This window comes from Salvelinus namaycush, chromosome 2 (assembly GCF_016432855.1).
Source record: "Salvelinus namaycush isolate Seneca chromosome 2, SaNama_1.0, whole genome shotgun sequence".
In the NCBI taxonomy this organism is placed as follows: Eukaryota; Metazoa; Chordata; class Actinopteri; order Salmoniformes; family Salmonidae; genus Salvelinus; species Salvelinus namaycush.
This window is the reverse complement of record NC_052308.1, coordinates 78,034,938-78,060,851: the sequence shown is the minus strand read 5'-3', so window position 1 is coordinate 78,060,851 and position 25,914 is coordinate 78,034,938. Positions and strand designations below refer to the sequence as shown.

Sequence of the window (25,914 nt, the reverse complement as noted above, 5' to 3'; positions counted from 1 at the left end):
AGAGAGGTGTGGAGGAGGTGGAGAGAGGCGTGGAGAGGGGCGGGGAGGAGGTTGGGAGAGAGGGATGGGAAAATAATCAAATGAGTGAGAAAAAGATGAGGGACAAGGGGAGACCGAAGGTAGACAGTGATAGATGGGTGAGAGACACTTCAAGGCTATTGTGTGAGACAGGCCCTTACCGGTTCTTGATGATTCTCTGTACGATGTCATCGGTGGTCAAACCGTTACCACTGTCTACTGTACGGAAGATACCTCTCTTCTTAGCCTCCTGGGACACACACACACACACACACAATAACATGCAAATCACACAAAAAGACAGATAATCACACACGAATACTGCAAAACAGACAAACACAGACACACACACAGTCAGTACTCACAGCATAAGGGTCTGCAGTGTCCCTGTCAGGAAACACCTCTGTCTTCCCATGACACACCAGGTCCACCTACAAGAAGTGACATCATAGATCATGAGTATAGTCAATAGGATCAATAATACAACCTACATGATTTATCATACATATCTATGGTATAACAGGAAGTGACATGGTCAATTAAAATATGACCAATAATATCTATGGTATAACAGGAACTGACATGGTCATTTAAAATATGATCAATAATATCTATGGTATAACAGGAAGTGACATGGTCAATTAAAATATGACCAATAATATCTATGGTATAACAGGAACTGACATGGTCATTTAAAATATGATCAATAATATCTATGGTATAACAGGAAGTGACATGGTCAATTAAAATATGACCAATAATATCTATGGTATAACAGGAACTGACATGGTAATTTAAAATATGATCAATAATATCTATGGTATAACAGGAAGTGACATGGTCAATTAAAATATGATCAATAATATCTATGGTATAACCTACATGATTGATCATACATATGTATGATTAGGTTAGACTATAGATATCTACAGTATAACAGATCAATAATATCTATGGTATAACCTAATCATACATATCTATGGTATAACAGATCAATAATATCTACGGTATAACAGATCAATAATATCTATGGTATAACAGATCAATAATATATGGTATAACAGATCAATAATATCTACGGTATAACCTAATCATACATATCTATGGTATAACAGATCAATAATATCTATGGTATAACAGATCAATAATATCTATGGTATAACATATGATCACCCACATGTAGTATAAGAAAGTAGATATCTATGGTACTCCTTATGGTGTCTTGGTTCACCAGGGCCTTGAACCCTGACCTGCAAGGTTACCATTAACTAACAGACGGAGGGAAACAGTGGAAAAGATAGAGAGAGAGAAAGGGGAGAGAGAGCGATAGAGAAAGGGGAGAGAGAGCGATAGAGAAAGGGGAGAGAGAGCGATAGAGAAAGGGGAGAGAGAGCGATAGAGAAAGGGGAGAGAGAGCGATAGAGAAAGGGGAGAGAGAGCGATAGAGAAAGGGGAGAGAGAGCGATAGAGGGGAAGAGAGAGCGATAGAGGGGAAGAGAGAGCGATAGAGGGGAAGAGAGAGCGATAGAGGGGGAGAGAGAGCGATAGAGAGAGCGATAGAGGGGGAGAGAGAGCGATAGAGAGAGCGATAGAGGGGGAGAGAGAGCGATAGAGAGAGCGATAGAGGGGGAGAGAGAGCGATAGAGAGAGCGATAGAGGGGGAGAGAGAGCGATAGAGAGAGCGATAGAGGGGGAGAGAGAGCGATAGAGAGAGCGATAGAGAGAGCGATAGAGGGGGAGAGAGAGCGATAGAGGGGGAGAGAGAGCGATAGAGGGGGAGAGAGAGCGATAGAGGGGGAGAGAGAGCGATAGAGGGGGAGAGAGAGCGATAGAGGGGGAGAGAGAGCGATAGAGGGGGAGAGAGAGCGATAGAGGGGGAGAGCGAGCGATAGAGGGGGAGAGCGAGCGATAGAGGGGGAGAGCGAGCGATAGAGGGGGAGAGCGAGCGATAGAGGGGGAGAGCGAGCGATAGAGGGGGAGAGCGAGCGATAGAGGGGGAGAGCGAGCGAGAGAGGGGGAGAGAGAGCGAGAGAGGGGGAGAGAGAGCGAGAGAGCGATAGAGGGAGAGAGAGCGATAGAGGGGGAGAGAGGGAGAGAGAGCGATAGAGGGGGAGAGAGAGCGAGAGAGCGAGAGAGGGGGGAGAGAGAGCGAGAGAGGGGGGAGAGAGAGCGATAGAGGGGGGAGAGAGAGCGATAGAGGGGGAGAGAGAGCGATAGAGGGGGAGAGAGAGCGATAGAGGGGGGAGAGAGAGCGATAGAGGGAGAGAGAGAGCGATAGAGGGAGAGAGGGAGGGGGAGGGAGGAGGGAGGGAGAGCGATAGAGGGGGAGAAAGAGCGATAGAGGGGGAGAAAGAGCGATAGAGGGGGAGAGAGAGCGATAGAGGGGGAGAGAGAGCGATAGAGGGGGAGAGAGAGCGAGAGAGGGGGAGAGAGAGCGATAGAGGGGGAGAGAGAGCGATAGAGGGGGAGAGAGAGCGATAGAGGGGGAGAGAGAGCGATAGAGGGAGAGTGAGTGAGCGGGAGGGAGGGAGAGCGAGGGGGGGGAGGGAGGAGGGAGGGAGAGCGAGGGGAGGAGGGAGAGAGCGAGAGGGGGAGAGCGAGAGAGCGAGAGGGGGAGAGCGAGAGAGCGAGAGGGGGAGAGCGAGAGAGCGAGAGGGGGAGAGAGAGCGATAGAGGGGGAACGAGAGCGAGGGACATCTGTAGTATGTCTGCTATACAGTAACAGCCTGACATTACTACAGCACCCCAGTCCCATACACACAGGAGAAAGGTCAGTTTATACACACACACACACACACACACACCAGGTCATTGTTCATGTTTCTCCCTAAGAGAGGCTATGCATGTTAGGAAAGACGTCTCTTCTCCCAGTCAAACAATACCACTGTTTCAATGTGTGTGTCTTCGTGTTTGTCTCTGTGTGTGTGTGTGTGTGTGTGTGTGTGTCTCACCTTGAAGTGGTCCAGCAGATCTTTACCCACAGCGTAGGGAGCCCCAATCACCACCTCTGATACATACTGGAGGGGGAGGGAGAGAGGGAGAAAGAGGGAGAGGAGGAGATAATTAAACTAAAATAAATTAGTGAGTGTTGTGTAATGGTGGTGTAATGGTTGTGTAATGGTTGTATTTAGGTCGAGGGCTGACTATCAAAAGTCATTGAGTAATACCTCTGTCACAGGACAGGGAGACAGTTTCAGGCTCTGTGTTAACGCTGAATGGTTCTGGAATTGCGTAATCCGGTGCGCGTGTGTATAGATACCCTTTGTGTGGTCGAGTCCCGTTTTGGATTCGGATAACGATTTCATAAAACACATTCTCAAGACACGTCAACACACATTAAAAGATGCAAGATACACAAACAAATGGTTTGATGTGAACACACACACCGGGAGGACAGAGGATCATTGTTCTGTAGCTGGTCTGATAAGAGCTGAATGGAGGAGAGAGCCTACCGTCCTTCAGTGTGTGTGTGTGAGGAGAACATTTCTCTCTAGGCAGAGCAGACAGCTTTCACTGTCTGTGACTACTGGGCCCAGGGGGTTACAAAGAAGCTGTGTGTGTCTATGTTGGTGTGTGTCTGTGTTGGTGTATGTTTAGTGTGTGTTGGTGTATGTTTAGTGTGTGTTGGTGTATGTTTAGTGTGTGTTGGTGTGTGTGTGTTTAGTGTGTGTTGGTGTGTGTGTGTTTAGTGTGTTGGTGTCTGTGTGTTTAGTGTGTTGGTGTGTGTGTGTTTAGTGTGTTGGTGTGTGTGTGTGTTTAGTGTGTTGGTGTGTGTGTGTTTAGTGTGTTGGTGTGTGTGTTTAGTGTGTTGGTGTGTGTGTTTAGTGTGTTGGTGTGTGTGTGTTTAGTGTGTTTAGTGTGTTGGTGTGTGTGTGTTGAGTGTGTGTTGGTGTGTGTTGAGTGTGTGTTGGTGTGTGTTGGTGTGTGTTGGTGTATGTTGGTGTGTGTTGGTGTATGTTAGTGTGTGTTGGTGTATGTTTAGTGTGTGTTGGTGTATGTTTAGTGTGTGTTGGTGTATGTTTAGTGTGTGTTGGTGTATGTTTAGTGTGTGTTGGTGTGTGTTGGTGTATGTTGGTGTGTATTGGTGTGTATTGGTGTATGTTTAGTGTGTGTTGGTGTGTGTTGGTGTATGTTTAGTGTGTGTTGGTGTATGTTTAGTGTGTGTTGGTGTGTGTTTAGTGTGTTTAGTGTGTGTTGGTGTATGTTTAGTGTGTGTTGGTGTATGTTTAGTGTGTGTTGGTGTATGTTTAGTGTGTGTTGGTGTATGTTTAGTGTGTGTTGGTGTATGTTTAGTGTGTGTTGGTGTATGTTTAGTGTGTGTTGGTGTATGTTTAGTGTGTGTTGGTGTGTGTTGGTGTGTGTTGGTGTGTGTTGGTGTGTGTTGGTGTGTGTTAGTGTGTGTTGGTGTATGTTTAGTGTGTGTTGGTGTATGTTTAGTGTGTGTTGGTGTATGTTTAGTGTGTGTTGGTGTATGTTTAGTGTGTGTTGGTGTATGTTTAGTGTGTGTTGGTGTATGTTTAGTGTGTGTTGGTGTATGTTTAGTGTGTGTTGGTGTATGTTTAGTGTGTGTTGGTGTATGTTTAGTGTGTGTTGGTGTATGTTTAGTGTGTGTTGGTGTATGTTTAGTGTGTGTGTGTATGTTTAGTGTGTGTGTGTGTGTGTTTAGTGTGTGTGTGTATGTTTAGTGTGTGTATGTTCTCACCCTGCAGGCCAGGACACTCAGGGTTCTCTCGTGGATGTTCATGATTGGGTAGTTTTTCCCTTTGTAGCGATTCACTTCCTGGTTGACAGAAAAACACAACAACAAATGTCAGGATGTTTACTAGCTTTCGACCATGAGGCTTTATTGCAATGTGAAACAGGGGTATTCGTCCCATTTTGGTGTCTGTGAAAGCACGAGCAGCGGGCATCGAGGCCATCTCCATTTCCAAATGTCTTCTTCTACTACTTATATGAGTTGGTAAACAAACAATGTGAGCCCAGTCGACTACTTCGAAATGGTGAAAGTCCTCAATGCCCATGCTTTTGGCCACTACTGTTGTCTCTAAGTCTATGGGAGGTTACAAAGAGAAGTAGGTTAATGTTGCCTCGACACTGATCTTAGGTCAGTTTTGTCATCCCCACTAACGGTGAAGGTTAAGATTTGGCCCTTTTTAAATGTATTTTTTAAATCTGTTTTTGGTACCAACCCGCTGACTTTTTCCCCCCATGAAGATCGAGTTGAGCAAAGTCTCCTCCTGCTAGGATTGATCCTTCAGCATTCCATCACAACTGACCTTGGAACAGCGTCTAAAAGGAATAGGACGACCCACACAGTCGAGGACCAATGACAGAGTATTTATACTGGCTCTCGACCAATGGCAGCGTGTTTCATTGGAATGTGAAACAGATTTGGGGAACACGAGAAACGAGGCCCTCTGTAGCTTTTAGACATGTCAGTCCTTCATATGATGTAGTCAACTGGATCCACATGTTTCTCTGTAACAGTGTGTGTGTCTGTGCATCCCACGGGCCTGTGTGTGAGAGAGAGGGCCAGTGAAACACAGTCTGCCCCCCCCCCCCCCCCCCCATCATCATCATGTCTACAGGGTTATAAAACCACATTCTCTCAGAGAATCTGATGGAGTCGGCCTTTCAGATCAACGTGCGCCGAATACAACAGGTGAACAGGAGTTTCTCCGAGCCACAGTGAGTTAGCTCAGAGCGTGATGAAGAGAGGCTAATACACGTGCTTCTACACCGGCATTGCTTGCTGTTTGGGGTTTTAGGCTGGGTTTCTGTACAGCACTTTGAGATATCAGCTGGTGTAAGAATGGCTATATAAATACATTTGATTTGTGTAGACCTTACAGTGAAATGCTTACTTACAGGCCCCTAACCAACAGTGCAACTGGTATTAGGTGAACAATAGATAGGTAAGGAAATAGAAAAACAGTAAAAAGACAGTGAATAATAACAGTAGAGGCTATATACAGTAGCGAGGCTATATACAGTAGCGAGGCTATATACAGTAGCGAGGCTATATACAGTAGCGAGGCCATAAACAATAGCGAGGCTATATACAGTAGCTATATACAGTAGCGAGGCTATATACAGTAGCGAGGCCATATACAGGCACTGGTTAGTCGGGCTAATTGAGGTAATATGTACATGAATGTATAGTTAAAGTGACTATGCATATATGATACAGAGTAGCAGCAGTGTAAAAGAGGGGTGGGGGGGGGGGGGACGGACGGACACAATGCAGATAGTCCGGGTAGCCATTTGATTACCTGTTCAGGAGTCTTATTGCTTGGGGGTAAAAACTGCCTTTTGGTCCTAGACTTGCCATGCGGTAGTAGAGAGAACAGTCTATGACTGGGGTGGCTGGGGTCTTTGACAATTTTTAGGGCCTTACTCTGACACCGCCTGGTGTAGAGGTCCTGGATGGCAGGCAGCTTAGCCCCAGTGATGTACTGGGCCGTATGCACTACCCTCTGTAGTGTCTTGCGGTCGGAGGCCGAGCAGTTGCCGTACCAGGCAGTGATGCAACCAGTCAGGATGCTCTCGATAATGCAGCTGTAGAATCTTTTGAGGATCTGAGAACCCATGCCAAATCTTTTTAGTTTCCTGAGGGGGAATAGGCTTTGTTGTGCCCTCTTCACAACTTTCTTGGTGTGTTTGGACCATGTTAGTTTGTTGGTGATGTGGACACCAAGGAACTTGAAGCTCTCAACCTGCTCCACTACAGCCCCGTCGATGAGAATGGGGTGTGCTCGGTCCTCTTTTTCCTGTAGTCCACAATCATCGCCTTTGTCTTGATCACGTTGAGGGAGATGTTGTTGTCCTGGCACCACACTGCCAGGTCTCTGACCTCCTCCCTATAGGCCGTCTCGTCGGTGATCAGGCCTACCACTGTTGTGTTGTCTGCAAACTTAATGATGGTGTTGGAGTCGTACCTGGCCATGCAGTAGTGGGTGAACAGGGTGTACAGGAGGGGACTGAGCACACACCCCTGAGGGGCTCCAGTGTTGAGGATCAGCATGGCAGATGTGTTGCTACCTACCCTTACCACCTGGGGGCGGCCCGTCAGGAAGTCCAGGATCCAGTTGCAGAGGGAGGTGTTTAGTCCCAGGATCCTTAGCTTAGTGATGAGCTTTGAGGGCACTATGGTGTTGAAAGCTGAGCTGTAGTCAATAAACAGCATTCTCACAAAGGTGTTCCTTTTGTCCAAGTGGGAAAGGGCAGTGTGGAGTGCAATAGAGATTGCATCATATGTGGATCTGTTTGGGCGGTATGCAAATTGGAGTGGGTCTAGGGTTCTGGAATAATGGTGTTGATGTGAGCCATTACCAGCCTTCATGGCTACGGACGTGAGTGCTACGGGTCTGTAGTCATTTAGGCAGGTTGCCTTACTGTTCTTGGGCACAGGGGCTATGGTGGTCTGCTTGAAACATGTTGGTATTACAGACTCAATCAGGGACATGTTGAAAATGTCAGTGAAGACACCTGCCAGTTAGTCAGCACATGCCCGGAGCACACGTCCTGGTAATCAGTCTGGCCCCGCAGCCTTGTGTATGTTGACCTGTTTAAAGGTCTTACTCATGTCGGCTACGGAGAGCGTGATCACACAGTCGTCCGGAACAGCTGATGCTCTCATGCATGCCTCAGTGTTGCTTGCCTCGACGCGAGCATAGAAGTGATTTAGCTCGTCTGGTAGGCTTGTGTCACTGGGCAGCTCGCGGCTGAGCTTCCCTTTGTAGTCTGTAATAGTTTGCAAGCCCTGCCGGTGTAGTACAATTCAATCTTAGCCTGTTTGATGGTTCGTCGGAGGGCATAGCAGGACTTCTTGTAAGCTTCCGGGTTAGAGTCCTGCACCTTGAAAGAGGCAGCTCTAGCCTTTAGCTCAGTGCAAATGTTGCCTGAATCTGATGGGGTCAGCGTTTTCTGAACATGTGTTTGTTTAAGTGTGTGTACATACCTGGTCAAAGTGCAGTCCCACGATGACGTAAGGCCTCTCAGCCTGTTTGTAGACCGTCTCCAGGAAGTCAACATGACCAATGTCTGATGGGGAGGAGTGGTTAAGGTAATCACACACACAGACACACAACCATCCTTTGTCTCGGCCTCTCTCACAGACACACAACCACCCTTTGTCTCAGTCTCTCTCACAGACACACAACCACCCTTTGCCTCGGTCTCTCTCACAGACACACAACCACCCTTTGCCTCTGTCTCTCACAGACACACAACTACCATTTGTCTCGGTCTCTCACAGACACACAACCACCCTTTGCCTCGGTCTCTCACAGACACACAACCACCCTTTGTCTCAGTGTCTCTCACAGACACACAACCACCCTTTGTCTCGGTCTCTCACAGACACACAACCACCCTTTGCCTCGGTCTCTCACAGACACACAACCACCCTTTGTCTCAGTGTCTCTCACAGACACACAACCACCCTTTGTCTCGGTCTCTCTCACAGACACACAACCACCCTTTGTCTCGGTCTCTCTCACAGACACAGCGGTACATAAGGATACGGAAGAGGTCGAAGGCCCCGGCTACGTAGATGATGGTGTCCCCAGGTTGGGCCTCCTGTCCTGAGGCAAACTGGATGATCTTCTGGGAAGTCTGGAGGAACTGGGACACTCCTGTCCATGGACTGTGGCCCTTAGGACCCTGGGGAGACAAGACACTATTATAGTCATAACCCCTAACCTAACCTAACACAAACCTAATATAAACCTATCCCAACTCCTGTCCATAGACTGTGGCCCTTAGGACCCTGGGGAGAACATGGAGGGGAGGAGAGAGAGGGGAAGGGCCAGTTCTAAACCCTAACCTCAGAAACCCAGCCATCTCATAGTAGTTGGAACCCTGAGGTAGTAACTCCTCAGAAACCCAGCCATCTCATAGTAGTTGGAAACCTGAGGAAGTAACTCCTCAGAAACCCAGCCATCTCATAGTAGTTGGAAACCTGAGGAAGTAACTCCTCAGAAACCCAGCCATCTCATAGTAGTTGGAAACCTGAGGAAGTAACTCCTCAGAAACCCAGCCATCTCATAGTAGTTGGAAACCTGAGGAAGTAACTCCTCAGAAACCCAGCCATCTCATAGTAGTTGGAAAGCCTGAGGAAGTAACTCCTCAGAAACCCAGCCATCTCATAGTAGTTGGAAACCTGAGGAAGTAACTCCTCAGAAACCCAGCCATCTCATAGTAGTTGGAAACCTGAGGAAGTAACTCCTCAGAAACCCAGCCATCTCATAGTAGTTGGAAACCTGAGGAAGTAACTCCTCAGAAACCCAGCCATCTCATAGTAGTTGGAAACCTGAGGAAGTAACTCCTCAGAAACCCAGCCATCTCATAGTAGTTGGAAACCTGAGGAAGTAACTCCTCAGAAACCCAGCCATCTCATAGTAGTTGGAAACCTGAGGAAGTAACTCCTCAGAAACCCAGCCATCTCATAGTAGTTGGAAACCTGAGGAAGTAACTCCTCAGAAACCCAGCCATCTCATAGTAGTTGGAAACCTGAGGAAGTAACTCCTCAGAAACCCAGCCATCTCATAGTAGTTGGAAACCTGAGGAAGTAACTCCTCAGAAACCCAGCCATCTCATAGTAGTTGGAAACCTGAGGAAGTAACTCCTCAGAAACCCAGCCATCTCATAGTAGTTGGAAAGCCTGAGGAAGTAACTCCTCAGAAACCCAGCCATCTCATAGTAGTTGGAAACCTGAGGAAGTAACTCCTCAGAAACCCAGCCATCTCATAGTAGTTGGAAACCTGAGGAAGTAACTCCTCAGAAACCCAGCCATCTCATAGTAGTTGGAAAGCCTGAGGAAGTAAATCCTCAGAAACCCAGCCATCTCATAGTAGTTGGAAAGCCTGAGGAAGTAACTCCTCAGAAACCCAGCCATCTCATAGTAGTTGGAACCCTGAGGTAGTAACTCCTCAGAAACCCAGCCATCTCATAGTAGTTGGAACCCTGAGGTAGTAACTCCTCAGAAACCCAGCCATCTCATAGTAGTTGGAAAGCCTGAGGAAGTAACTCCTCAGAAACCCAGCCATCTCATAGTAGTTGGAAAGCCTGAGGAAGTAACTCCTCAGAAACCCAGCCATCTCATAGTAGTTGGAACCCTGAGGTAGTAACTCCTCAGAAACCCAGCCATCTCATAGTAGTTGGAAAGCCTGAGGAAGTTACTCCTCAGAAACCCAGCCATCTCATAGTAGTTGGAAAGCCTGGGGAAGTAACTCCTCAGAAACCCAGCCATCTCATAGTAGTTGGAAAGCCTGAGGAAGTAACTCCTCAGAAACCCAGCCATCTTATAGTAGTTGGAACCCTGAGGTAGTAACTCCTCAGAAACCCAGCCATCTCATAGTAGTTGGAAAGCCTGAGGAAGTTACTCCTCAGAAACCCAGCCATCTCATAGTAGTTGGAACCCTGAGGTAGTAACTCCTCAGAAACCCAGCCATCTCATAGTAGTTGGAAAGCCTGAGGAAGTTACTCCTCAGAAACCCAGCCATCTCATAGTAGTTGGAAAGCCTGAGGAAGTAACTCCTCAGAAACCCAGCCATCTCATAGTAGTTGGAAAGCCTGAGGAAGTAACTCCTCAGAAAGCAGGCTCACGTGGGTGTTCCAAAGAGACGTTTTTTTTTTAAAAATACAAAATAAAAATCGGACTTTCTGAACATTCCATCTGAATACACTATGGTACTATTTTCACTGAGATGTACAGCACACCATGGTTGTACTGAGCAGTGGAATTGCGCCCCCTTGTGTTCAGAATAATCCACAACAAAGAGTTTTGTCATCTCCACTTCCTCTTCAGAATATATTTGAATAGTAATATTTACCTTCCCAAAGTTGTCCGTGTGCTGCTGGTAGTCTGAGTTGTCCTGTAAACCGACAGAGGAAGAGAGAGTTTTTCTTGAGGTCAGTCCTGTGTGATTTCTGCGATTACAACAGTGTAAGCCACAGGAGGTTGGTGGCACCTTAATTGGGGAGGACGGGCTGGAGCAGAATCAATGGAATGTGTTTAATAGCATTCTGCTCCGTTCCAACCTTTATTATGAACTGTCCTCCCCTCAGCAGCCTCCCCTGCTGTAAGCACACACACTACGGTGACTAGGGTCAGTGTGCACTCTGTGTGTGTGTGTGTGTGTGGTACTCACAATGTTATTACTGTGGTGGGTTTTAGTCATGAGCAGCATGCGGCCCACCAGGTCTGTGGTGGAGACCCCCTGGGTGCGTCTACACTCCCGGTACCGGCCCTCTCTCTTCACCTCCGCATACGTGTCCTTACCGTCCACCGTCAGAGTGATGTCATCTAAGGTAGGACAACTGGTGGTTAGTTTTCTGACATCATCCCAACATGATGGAATCCCACCTCTGACACTGTTCTGCCACTGTACCACTGTAGCCTGGAATGTACATTCTCAACTGTCTAAATAAACACAGAGATATGGAAGGAGGACGAGTCCCTGTTCTCCTTTAAAAAAGTTACAAATCGGTCTCAGTCAGGCCTCCTTACCACCCGCCCCCCTTACCTCCCGCCCCCCTTACCTCCCGCTCCCCTTACCTCCCGCTCCCCTTACCTCCCGCTCCCCTTACCTCCCGCTCCCCTTACCTCCCGCCCCCCTTACCCCCCTTACCTCCGTGGATGCAGAAGTCACTGTTGTATTTGTCCAGTGTGTCCAGGGTGGTGACATAGGGAGCACCCTCTACGATCTCATCCACCCACTTGATAGCCCGCACCATCTTATACCTACAACAACATACCACAACTTTATTGTCCATTTACATACCATACCACAACTTTATTGTCCATTTACATACCATACCACAACTTTATTGTCCATTTACATACCATACCACAACTTTATTGTCCATTTACATACCATACCACAACTTTATTGTCCATTTACATACCATACCAAAACTTTATTGTCCATTTACATGAAAATGAAATGGAGTGATTTTCTTACCTCTCTGCCTGGGTGAAGACAGGAGGACCCTTGTGCTTCGAGATCTCTTCTGGAGGGAGAGAGAGAAGGGAAATTACTGTATATTACTGTAGTGTTGTCGAGAGGGGAACAGAGAGACAAGTGAAGAAACAGAGAATGAGATACTTATGATTAATACGTGAGTGTGTGTGTGTGTCCGTGTGTGTGTGTGTTCACCATCTGTATGTACTCCAACGATGAGGTAATCTCCCATGGCCTTAGCCTGTCTCAGCTGGTTGGAGTGGCCGTAGTGCACCATGTCATAACTACAGGACAGGGAGAGAGAGCATGATGTCATTAACGTGGGACAGACAGTGTGCATATAACTGAGCTGGTCTAATGGAGGGGATAGTGTTTTAATGAGTAGCTGCTCTATACTTGATATCTGTATCCAGAGATAGATAGATAGATGCCTGCAGACACCTCTAATGGAATAGATATGGAGGAACCTCTCTCCTTCCACACAGCAGACCCATCACCCCACACAACCCTACAGCCTGCTCCGTCCTCCTTCTGTCCTACCACACAGCAGACCCATCACCCCACACAACCCTACAGCCTGCTCTGTCCTCCTTCTGTCCTACCACACAGCAGACCCATCACCCCACACAACCCTACAGCCTGCTCCGTCCTCCTTCTGTCCTACCACACAGCAGACCCATCACCCCACACAACCCTACAGCCTGCTCCGTCCTCCTTCTGTCCTACCACACAGCAGACCCATCACCCCACACAACCCTACAGCCTGCTCCGTCCTCCTTCTGTCCTACCACACAGCAGACCCATCACCCCACACAACCCTACAGCCTGCTCCGTCCTCCTTCTGTCCTACCACACAGCAGACCCATCACCCCACACAACCCTACAGCCTGCTCCGTCCTCCTTCTGTCCTACCACACAGCAGACCCATCACCCCACACAACCATACAGCCTGCTCTGTCCTCCTTCTGTCCTACCACACAGCAGACCCATCACCCCACACAACCCTACAGCCTGCTCCGTCCTCCTTCTGTCCTACCACACAGCAGACCCATCACCCCACACAACCCTACAGCCTGCTCCGTCCTCCTTCTGTCCTACCACACAGCAGACCCATCACCCCACACAACCCTACAGCCTGCTCTGTCCTCCTTCTGTCCTACCACACAGCAGACCCATCACCCCACACAACCCTACAGCCTGCTCTGTCCTCCTTCTGTCCTACCACACAGCAGACCCATCACCCCACACAACACTACAGCCTGCTCTGTCCTCCTTCTGTCCTACCACACAGCAGACCCATCACCCCACACAACACTACAGCCTGCTCTGTCCTCCTTCTGTCCTACCACACAGCAGACCCATCACCCCACACAACCCTACAGCCTGCTCCGTCCTCCTTCTGTCCTACCACACAGCAGACCCATCACCCCACACAACCCTACAGCCTGCTCTGTCCTCCTTCTGTCCTACCACACAGCAGACCCATCACCCCACACAACCCTACAGCCTGCTCTGTCCTCCTCCTGTCCTACCACACAGCAGACCCATCACCCCACACAACCCTACAGCCTGCTCTGTCCTCCTTCTGTCCTACCACACAGCAGACCCATCACCCCACACAACCCTACAGCCTGCTCTGTCCTCCTCCTGTCCTACCACACAGCAGACCCATCACCCCACACAACCCTACAGCCTGCTCCGTCCTCCTTCTGTCCTACCACACAGCAGACCCATCACCCCACACAACCCTACAGCCTGCTCCGTCCTCCTTCTGTCCTACCACACAGCAGACCCATCACCCCACACAACCCTACAGCCTGCTCCGTCCTCCTTCTGTCCTACCACACAGCAGACCCATCACCCCACACAACCCTACAGCCTGCTCTGTCCTCCTTCTGTCCTACCACACAGCAGACCCATCACCCCACACAACCCTACAGCCTGCTCCGTCCTCCTTCTGTCCTACCACACAGCAGACCCATCACCCCACACAACACTACAGCCTGCTCTGTCCTCCTTCTGTCCTACCACACAGCAGACCCATCACCCCACACAACCCTACAGCCTGCTCCGTCCTCCTTCTGTCCTACCACACAGCAGACCCATCACCCCACACAACCCTACAGCCTGCTCTGTCCTCCTTCTGTCCTACCACACAGCAGACCCATCACCCCACACAACCCTACAGCCTGCTCTGTCCTCCTCCTGTCCTACCACACAGCAGACCCATCACCCCACACAACCCTACAGCCTGCTCTGTCCTCCTTCTGTCCTACCACACAGCAGACCCATCACCCCACACAACCCTACAGCCTGCTCCGTCCTCCTTCTGTCCTACCACACAGCAGACCCATCACCCCACACAACCCTACAGCCTGCTCCGTCCTCCTTCTGTCCTACCACACAGCAGACCCATCACCCCACACAACCCTACAGCCTGCTCTGTCCTCCTTCTGTCCTACCACACAGCAGACCCATCACCCCACACAACCCTACAGCCTGCTCCGTCCTCCTTCTGTCCTACCACACAGCAGACCCATCACCCCACACAACCCTACAGCCTGCTCCGTCCTCCTTCTGTCCTACCACACAGCAGACCCATCACCCCACACAACCCTACAGCCTGCTCTGTCCTCCTCTACCACACAGCAGACCCATCACCCCACACAACCCTACAGCCTGCTCTGTCCTCCTTCTGTCCTACCACACAGCAGACCCATCACCCCACACAACCCTACAGCCTGCTCTGTCCTCCTTCTGTCCTACCACACAGCAGACCCATCACCCCACAACCCTACAGCCTGCTCTGTCCTCCTTCTCTACCACACAGCAGACCCATCACCCCACACAACCCTACAGCCTGCTCTGTCCTCCTTCTGTCCTACCACACAGCAGACCCATCACCCCACACAACCCTACAGCCTGCTCTGTCCTCCTTCTGTCCTACCACACAGCAGACCCATCACCCCACACAACCCTACAGCCTGCTCTGTCCTCCTTCTGTCCTACCACACAGCAGACCCATCACCCCACACAACCCTACAGCCTGCTCTGTCCTCCTCTACCACACAGCAGACCCATCACCCCACACAACCCTACAGCCTGCTCTGTCCTCCTCTACCACACAGCAGACCCATCACCCCACACAACCCTACAGCCTGCTCTGTCCTCCTTCTGTCCTTCCACACAGCAGACCCATCACCCCACACAACCCTACAGCCTGCTCTGTCCTCCTCTACCACACAGCAGACCCATCACCCCACACAACCCTACAGCCTGCTCTGTCCTCCTCTACCACACAGCAGACCCATCACCCCACACAACCCTACAGCCTGCGCTGTTCTCCTTCTGGCCTACCACACAGCAGACCCATCACCCCACACAACCCTACAGCCTGCTCTGTCCTCCTTCTGTCCTACCACACAGCAGACCCATCACCCCACACAACCCTACAGCCTGCTCTGTCCTCCTCTACCACACAGCAGACCCATCACCCCACACAACCCTACAGCCTGCTCTGTCCTCCTTCTGTCCTTCCACACAGCAGACCCATCACCCCACACAACCCTACAGCCTGCTGTGTCCTCCTTCTGTCCTACCACACAGCAGACCCATCACCCCACACAACCCTACAGCCTGCTCCGTCCTCCTTCTGTCCTACCACACAGCAGACCCATCACCCCACACAACCCTACAGCCTGCTCTGTCCTCCTTCTGTCCTACCACACAGCAGACCCATCACCCCACACCACCCTACAGCCTGCTCTGTCCTCCTCTACCACACAGCAGACCCATCACCCCACACAACCCTACAGCCTGCTCTGTCCTCCTTCTGTCCTACCACACAGCAGACCCATCACCCCACACAACCCTACAGCCTGCTCTGTCCTCCTTCTGTCCTACCACACAGCAGACCCATCACCCCACACAACCCTACAGCCTGCTCCGTCCTCCTTCTGTCCTACCACACAGCAGACCCATCACCCCACACCACCCTACAGCCTGCTCTGTCCTCCTCTACCACACAGCAGACCCATCACCCCACACAACCCTACAGCCTGCTCTGTCCTCCTTCTGTCCTACCACACAGCAGACCCATCACCCCACACAACCCTACAGCCTGCTCTGTCCTCCTTCTGTCCTACCACACAGCAGACCCATCACCCCACACAACCCTACAGCCTGCTCTGTCCTCCTTCTGTCCTACCACACAGCAGACCCATCACCCCACACAACCCTACAGCCTGCTCCGTCCTCCTTCTGTCCTACCACACAGCAGACCCATCACCCCACACCACCCTACAGCCTGCTCTGTCCTCCTCTACCACACAGCAGACCCATCACCCCACACAACCCTACAGCCTGCTCTGTCCTCCTTCTGTCCTACCACACAGCAGACCCATCACCCCACACAACCCTACAGCCTGCTCTGTCCTCCTTCTGTCCTACCACACAGCAGACCCATCACCCCACACAACCCTACAGCCTGCTCCGTCCTCCTTCTGTCCTACCACACAGCAGACCCATCACCCCACACAACCCTACAGCCTGCTCCGTCCTCCTTCTGTCCTACCACACAGCAGACCCATCACCCCACACAACCCTACAGCCTGCTCCGTCCTCCTTCTGTCCTACCACACAGCAGACCCATCACCCCACACAACCCTACAGCCTGCTCCGTCCTCCTTCTGTCCTACCACACAGCAGACCCATCACCCCACACAACCCTACAGCCTGCTCCGTCCTCCTTCTGTCCTACCACACAGCAGACCCATCACCCCACACAACCCTACAGCCTGCTCCGTCCTCCTTCTGTCCTACCACACAGCAGACCCATCACCCCACACAACCCTACAGCCTGCTCTGTCCTCCTTCTGTCCTACCACACAGCAGACCCATCACCCCACACAACCCTACAGCCTGCTCTGTCCTCCTTCTGTCCTACCACACAGCAGACCCATCACCCCACACAACCCTACAGCCTGCTCTGTCCTCCTTCTGTCCTCCCACACAGCAGACCCATCACCCCACACAACCCTACAGCCTGCTCTGTCCTCCTTCTGTCCTCCCACACAGCAGACCCATCACCCCACACAACCCTACAGCCTGCTCCGTCCTCCTTCTGTCCTACCACACAGCAGACCCATCACCCCACACAACCCTACAGCCTGCTCCGTCCTCCTTCTGTCCTACCACACAGCAGACCCATCACCCCACACAACCCTACAGCCTGCTCTGTCCTCCTTCTGTCCTACCACACAGCAGACCCATCACCCCACACAACCCTACAGCCTGCTCTGTCCTCCTTCTGTCCTACCACACAGCAGACCCATCACCCCACACAACCCTACAGCCTGCTCTGTCCTCCTTCTGTCCTACCACACAGCAGACCCATCACCCCACACAACCCTACAGCCTGCTCTGTCCTCCTTCTGTCCTCCCACACAGCAGACCCATCACCCCACACAACCCTACAGCCTGCTCTGTCCTCCTTCTGTCCTCCCACACAGCAGACCCATCACCCCACACAACCCTACAGCCTGCTCCGTCCTCCTTCTGTCCTACCACACAGCAGACCCATCACCCCACACAACCCTACAGCCTGCTCTGTCCTCCTTCTGTCCTACCACACAGCAGACCCATCACCCCACACAACCCTACAGCCTGCTCTGTCCTCCTTCTGTCCTACCACACAGCAGACCCATCACCCCACACAACCCTACAGCCTGCTCTGTCCTCCTTCTCTACCACACAGCAGACCCATCACCCCACACAACCCTACAGCCTGCTCCGTCCTCCTTCTCTTCCACACAGCAGACCCATCACCCCACACAACCCTACAGCCTGCTCTGTCCTCCTTCTCTACCACACAGCAGACCCATCACCCCACACAACCCTACAGCCTGCTCTGTCCTCCTTCTGTCCTACCACACAGCAGACCCATCACCCCACACAACCCTACAGCCTGCTCTGTCCTCCTTCTGTCCTACCACACAGCAGACCCATCACCCCACACAACCCTACAGCCTGCTCTGTCCTCCTTCTGTCCTACCACACAGCAGACCCATCACCCCACACAACCCTACAGCCTGCTCTGTCCTCCTTCTGTCCTACCACACAGCAGACCCATCACCCCACACAACCCTACAGCCTGCTCTGTCCTCCTTCTGTCCTACCACACAGCAGACCCATCACCCCACACAACCCTACAGCCTGCTCTGTCCTCCTTCTCTACCACACAGCAGACCCATCACCCCACACAACCCTACAGCCTGCTCCGTCCTCCTTCTCTTCCACACAGCAGACCCATCACCCCACACAACCCTACAGCCTGCTCTGTCCTCCTTCTCTACCACACAGCAGACCCATCACCCCACACAACCCTACAGCCTGCTCTGTCCTCCTTCTGTCCTACCACACAGCAGACCCATCACCCCACACAACCCTACAGCCTGCTCCGTCCTCCTTCTGTCCTACCACACAGCAGACCCATCACCCCACACAACCCTACAGCCTGCTCTGTCCTCCTTCTGTCCTACCACACAGCAGACCCATCACCCCACACAACCCTACAGCCTGCTCTGTCCTCCTTCTGTCCTACCACACAGCAGACCCATCACCCCACACAACACTACAGCCTGCTCTGTCCTCCTTCTGTCCTACCACACAGCAGACCCATCACCCCACACAACACTACAGCCTGCTCTGTCCTCCTTCTGTCCTACCACACAGCAGACCCATCACCCCACACAACCCTACAGCCTGCTCCGTCCTCCTTCTGTCCTACCACACAGCAGACCCATCACCCCACACAACCCTACAGCCTGCTCTGTCCTCCTTCTGTCCTACCACACAGCAGACCCATCACCCCACACAACCCTACAGCCTGCTCTGTCCTCCTCCTGTCCTACCACACAGCAGACCCATCACCCCACACAACCCTACAGCCTGCTCTGTCCTCCTTCTGTCCTACCACACAGCAGACCCATCACCCCACACAACCCTACAGCCTGCTCTGTCCTCCTCCTGTCCTACCACACAGCAGACCCATCACCCCACACAACCCTACAGCCTGCTCCGTCCTCCTTCTGTCCTACCACACAGCAGACCCATCACCCCACACAACCCTACAGCCTGCTCCGTCCTCCTTCTGTCCTACCACACAGCAGACCCATCACCCCACACAACCCTACAGCCTGCTCCGTCCTCCTTCTGTCCTACCACACAGCAGACCCATCACCCCACACAACCCTACAGCCTGCTCTGTCCTCCTTCTGTCCTACCACACAGCAGACCCATCACCCCACACAACCCTACAGCCTGCTCCGTCCTCCTTCTGTCCTACCACACAGCAGACCCATCACCCCACACAACACTACAGCCTGCTCTGTCCTCCTTCTGTCCTACCACACAGCAGACCCATCACCCCACACAACCCTACAGCCTGCTCCGTCCTCCTTCTGTCCTACCACACAGCAGACCCATCACCCCACACAACCCTACAGCCTGCTCTGTCCTCCTTCTGTCCTACCACACAGCAGACCCATCACCCCACACAACCCTACAGCCTGCTCTGTCCTCCTCCTGTCCTACCACACAGCAGACCCATCACCCCACACAACCCTACAGCCTGCTCTGTCCTCCTTCTGTCCTACCACACAGCAGACCCATCACCCCACACAACCCTACAGCCTGCTCCGTCCTCCTTCTGTCCTACCACACAGCAGACCCATCACCCCACACAACCCTACAGCCTGCTCCGTCCTCCTTCTGTCCTACCACACAGCAGACCCATCACCCCACACAACCCTACAGCCTGCTCTGTCCTCCTTCTGTCCTACCACACAGCAGACCCATCACCCCACACAACCCTACAGCCTGCTCCGTCCTCCTTCTGTCCTACCACACAGCAGACCCATCACCCCACACAACCCTACAGCCTGCTCCGTCCTCCTTCTGTCCTACCACACAGCAGACCCATCACCCCACACAACCCTACAGCCTGCTCTGTCCTCCTCTACCACACAGCAGACCCATCACCCCACACAACCCTACAGCCTGCTCTGTCCTCCTTCTGTCCTACCACACAGCAGACCCATCACCCCACACAACCCTACAGCCTGCTCTGTCCTCCTTCTGTCCTACCACACAGCAGACCCATCACCCCACACAACCCTACAGCCTGCTCTGTCCTCCTTCTCTACCACACAGCAGACCCATCACCCCACACAACCCTACAGCCTGCTCTGTCCTCCTTCTGTCCTACCACACAGCAGACCCATCACCCCACACAACCCTACAGCCTGCTCTGTCCTCCTTCTGTCCTACCACACAGCAGACCCATCACCCCACACAACCCTACAGCCTGCTCTGTCCTCCTCTACCACACAGCAGACCCATCACCCCACACAACCCTACAGCCTGCTCTGTCCTCCTTCTGTCCTACCACACAGCAGACCCATCACCCCACACAACCCTACAGCCTGCTCTGTCCTCCTTCTGTCCTACCACACAGCAGACCCATCACCCCACACAACCCTACAGCCTGCTCTGTCCTCCTCTACCACACAGCAGACCCATCACCCCACACAACCCTACAGCCTGCTCCGTCCTCCTCTACCACACAGCAGACCCATCACCCCACACAACCCTACAGCCTGCTCTGTCCTCCTCTACCACACAGCAGACCCATCACCCCACACAACCCTACAGCCTGCTCTGTCCTCCTCTACCACACAGCAGACCCATCACCCCACACAACCCTACAGCCTGCTCTGTCCTCCTCTACCACACAGCAGACCCATCACCCCACACAACCCTACAGCCTGCTCCGTCCTCCTTCTGTCCTACCACACAGCAGACCCATCACCCCACACAACCCTACAGCCTGCTCTGTCCTCCTTCTGTCCTTCCACACAGCAGACCCATCACCCCACACAACCCTACAGCCTGCTCTGTCCTCCTCTACCACACAGCAGACCCATCACCCCACACAACCCTACAGCCTGCTCTGTCCTCCTCTACCACACAGCAGACCCATCACCCCACACAACCCTACAGCCTGCGCTGTTCTCCTTCTGGCCTACCACACAGCAGACCCATCACCCCACACAACCCTACAGCCTGCTCTGTCCTCCTTCTGTCCTACCACACAGCAGACCCATCACCCCACACAACCCTACAGCCTGCTCTGTCCTCCTCTACCACACAGCAGACCCATCACCCCACACAACCCTACAGCCTGCTCTGTCCTCCTTCTGTCCTTCCACACAGCAGACCCATCACCCCACACAACCCTACAGCCTGCTGTGTCCTCCTTCTGTCCTACCACACAGCAGACCCATCACCCCACACAACCCTACAGCCTGCTCCGTCCTCCTTCTGTCCTACCACACAGCAGACCCATCACCCCACACAACCCTACAGCCTGCTCCGTCCTCCTTCTGTCCTACCACACAGCAGACCCATCACCCCACACAACCCTACAGCCTGCTCCGTCCTCCTTCTGTCCTACCACACAGCAGACCCATCACCCCACACAACCCTACAGCCTGCTCCGTCCTCCTTCTGTCCTACCACACAGCAGACCCATCACCCCACACAACCCTACAGCCTGCTCCGTCCTCCTTCTGTCCTACCACACAGCAGACCCATCACCCCACACAACCCTACAGCCTGCTCTGTCCTCCTTCTGTCCTACCACACAGCAGACCCATCACCCCACACAACCCTACAGCCTGCTCTGTCCTCCTTCTGTCCTACCACACAGCAGACCCATCACCCCACACAACCCTACAGCCTGCTCTGTCCTCCTTCTGTCCTCCCACACAGCAGACCCATCACCCCACACAACCCTACAGCCTGCTCTGTCCTCCTTCTGGGGTGGGGAACCTCTCCTCCCACACAGCAGACCCATCACCCCACACAACCCTACAGCCTGCTCCGTCCTCCTTCTGTCCTACCACACAGCAGACCCATCACCCCACACAACCCTACAGCCTGCTCCGTCCTCCTTCTGTCCTACCACACAGCAGACCCATCACCCCACACAACCCTACAGCCTGCTCTGTCCTCCTTCTGTCCTACCACACAGCAGACCCATCACCCCACACAACCCTACAGCCTGCTCTGTCCTCCTTCTGTCCTACCACACAGCAGACCCATCACCCCACACAACCCTACAGCCTGCTCTGTCCTCCTTCTGTCCTCCCACACAGCAGACCCATCACCCCACACAACCCTACAGCCTGCTCTGTCCTCCTTCTGTCCTACCACACAGCAGACCCATCACCCCACACAACCCTACAGCCTGCTCCTGTCCTCCTTCTGTCCTACCACACAGCAGACCCATCACCCCACACAACCCTACAGCCTGCTCTGTCCTCCTTCTGTCCTACCACACAGCAGACCCATCACCCCACACAACCCTACAGCCTGCTCTGTCCTCCTTCTGTCCTACCACACAGCAGACCCATCACCCCACACAACCCTACAGCCTGCTCTGTCCTCCTTCTCTACCACACAGCAGACCCATCACCCCACACAACCCTACAGCCTGCTCCGTCCTCCTTCTCTTCCACACAGCAGACCCATCACCCCACACAACCCTACAGCCTGCTCTGTCCTCCTTCTCTACCACACAGCAGACCCATCACCCCACACAACCCTACAGCCTGCTCTGTCCTCCTTCTGTCCTACCACACAGCAGACCCATCACCCCACACAACCCTACAGCCTGCTCTGTCCTCCTTCTGTCCTACCACACAGCAGACCCATCACCCCACACAACCCTACAGCCTGCTCTGTCCTCCTTCTGTCCTACCACACAGCAGACCCATCACCCCACACAACCCTACAGCCTGCTCTGTCCTCCTTCTGTCCTACCACACAGCAGACCCATCACCCCACACAACCCTACAGCCTGCTCTGTCCTCCTTCTGTCCTACCACACAGCAGACCCATCACCCCACACAACCCTACAGCCTGCTCTGTCCTCCTTCTGTCCTACCACACAGCAGACCCATCACCCCACACAACCCTACAGCCTGCTCTGTCCTCCTTCTCTACCACACAGCAGACCCATCACCCCACACAACCCTACAGCCTGCTCCGTCCTCCTTCTCTTCCACACAGCAGACCCATCACCCCACACAACCCTACAGCCTGCTCTGTCCTCCTTCTCTACCACACAGCAGACCCATCACCCCACACAACCCTACAGCCTGCTCTGTCCTCCTTCTGTCCTACCACACAGCAGACCCATCACCCCACACAACCCTACAGCCTGCTCTGTCCTCCTTCTGTCCTACCACACAGCAGACCCATCACCCCACACAACCCTACAGCCTGCTCTGTCCTCCTTCTGTCCTACCACACAGCAGACCCATCACCCCACACAACCCTACAGCCTGCTCTGTCCTCCTTCTGTCCTACCACACAGCAGACCCATCACCCCACACAACCCTACAGCCTGCTCTGTCCTCCTTCTGTCCTACCACACAGCAGACCCATCACCCCACACAACCCTACAGCCTGCTCTGTCCTCCTTCTCTACCACACAGCAGACCCATCACCCCACACAACCCTACAGCCTGCTCCGTCCTCCTTCTCTTCCACACAGCAGACCCATCACCCCACACAACCCTACAGCCTGCTCTGTCCTCCTTCTCTACCACACAGCAGACCCATCACCCCACACAACCCTACAGCCTGCTCTGTCCTCCTTCTGTCCTACCACACAGCAGACCCATCACCCCACACAACCCTACAGCCTGCTCTGTCCTCCTTCTGTCCTACCACACAGCAGACCCATCACCCCACACAACCCTACAGCCTGCTCTGTCCTCCTTCTGTCCTACCACACAGCAGACCCATCACCCCACACAACCCTACAGCCTGCTCTGTCCTCCTTCTGTCCTACCACACAGCAGACCCATCACCCCACACAACCCTACAGCCTGCTCTGTCCTCCTTCTGTCCTACCACACAGCAGACCCATCACCCCACACAACCCTACAGCCTGCTCTGTCCTCCTTCTGTCCTTCCATCACATGATTACCAGCCATGGTAGGATTTACACTAAACCCAACAAGTTACGTTTCTCAAGTTAGGATTCAGCCCGAGGAAAGTACAATGTGTGGATCTGGCAGTATGTGTGTCATCCTCTCTCTGTAATGTGTGTAAGTACTGATTCCTCTCTGTAATTAACCCCAGGATTACCATGGGAATTATCCCTGAGGTGAAACCAAGACGACAGACAGTATCCCTAGGCTAAGACCAGGAGACAGGCATACCAACAACTCTCCTTTATACTGCCACTATAGTACAGAGAGCCTGCCTCTGATAGGCCACTATAGTACAGAGAGCCTGCCTCTGATAGGCCACTATAGTACAGAGAGCCTGCCTCTGATAGGTCTGTCCTGTCCACATAACTTGCTGGGTTTTGGCCAAACAGCCACTCTCTCTAATTCATTCCACCATGTAGAGAAGTCATTCTGAGTGCACTCTGTAGGCTGTAGGAAATAGGGGGCCATTTGGGACATAGTACGCTGTAACAAATTACACTGAGTGCTTCTGTTTTATTTTCATGTACTCTTATCACTCATCTCTTGCTCTCGCCCACTTTCTTTCCCTCTCCCCCCTCTCTGTTTGGTTTACTAAAAGACCCCTCTGCTACACCCTAAAAGACCCTAAAAGACCCCTCTGCTACCCCCTAAAAGACCCCTCTGCTACCCCTAAAAGACCCCAAAAGACCCCTCTGCTACCCCCTAAAAGACCCTAAAAGACCCCTCTTCTACCCCCTAAGACCCCTCTGCTACCCCCTAAGACCCCCCTGCTACCCCCTAAGACCCCCCTGCTACCCCCTAAAAGACCCCCCTGCTACCCCCTAAAAGACCCCCCTGCTACAACCCTAAAAGACCCCAACAAGACCCCTCTGCTACCCCCTAAAAGACCCTTCTGCTACCCCCTAAAAGACCCCTCTGCTACAACCCAACAAGACCCCAACAAGACCCCTCTGCCACCCCCTAAAAGACCCCCCTGCTACAACCCTAAAAGACCCCAACAAGACCCCTCTGCCACCCCCTAAAATATCCCCCTGCTACAACCCTAAAAGACCCCAACAAGACCCCTCTGCTACCCCCTAAAAGACCCCAACAAGACCCCTCGGCCACCCCCTGAAATATCCCCCTGCTACAACCCTAAAAGACCCCAACAAGACCCCTCTGCTACCCCCTAAAAGACCCCCCCGCTACAACCCTAAAAGACCCCAACAAGACCCCTCTGCCACCCCCTGAAATACCCCCCTGCTACAACCCTAAAAGACCCCAACAAGACCCCTCTGCCACCCCCTAAAAGACCCCTCTGCCACCCGTATGCTGTATCTGTCACTGGACAACATGTTCACTATGTTGGTTAGCTATTTATACCTAATCGCTGTGTACACAGACAGACGGTTGGTTAGTTATTTATACCCACTATTCTGGACCGCCATGTCAAAACAAGCTATCACAAACTAGCTGTCTGTCTGGGTACCACGAGGGCAGAGTGTCTGTGTGAGAGCAGTGTTTATAGCTATGCCACCACCAGTCACAAGGTGAGAACGGGGAGGTGGGAGTCAGTCGGCTCTCGCCTCAAGTAAACTCAGCAAGACCACGTCAGCGACCCAAATGGTACTCTGTACCCTACATGGCGCACTACATTTAACCAGAGCCTTATGGGCCCTGGGCAAAAATAGTGCATTATAAAGGGAATAGGGTTCCGTTTGGGACACTGCCCACAATAGGCTATTTAGTATTACAGTAAGTGCACTATAGGGCTCTTATCAAAAGAGGTGCCCCTTGGTCAAAAGAAGTGCACAATATAGGCTGCCATTTTGGACACATCCCATGATGAGCACAATGCAGGCTGTAGGTACTAGGTGGTGTGGATG

General features: G+C 52.6%; 1 protein-coding gene across 1 annotated transcript in view; it reads right to left on the bottom strand.

The window, feature by feature from the left end:
• LOC120018948 (ethanolamine-phosphate cytidylyltransferase-like) overlaps positions 1-25,914 on the bottom strand; it is a 31,685-nt gene that overhangs the window by 2,927 nt on the left and 2,844 nt on the right. The window contains exons 2-12 of the mRNA XM_038962162.1: positions 12,180-12,268; positions 11,985-12,033; positions 11,652-11,764; positions 11,172-11,326; positions 10,854-10,895; positions 8,544-8,682; positions 7,979-8,061; positions 4,721-4,798; positions 2,970-3,035; positions 384-449; positions 180-268 (exon numbers count right to left, since the gene is read on the bottom strand). Of these exons, the coding sequence (XP_038818090.1) occupies positions 180-268; positions 384-449; positions 2,970-3,035; positions 4,721-4,798; positions 7,979-8,061; positions 8,544-8,682; positions 10,854-10,895; positions 11,172-11,326; positions 11,652-11,764; positions 11,985-12,033; positions 12,180-12,268 (969 nt within the window). The remainder of the gene's footprint in view (positions 1-179; positions 269-383; positions 450-2,969; positions 3,036-4,720; positions 4,799-7,978; positions 8,062-8,543; positions 8,683-10,853; positions 10,896-11,171; positions 11,327-11,651; positions 11,765-11,984; positions 12,034-12,179; positions 12,269-25,914) is intronic.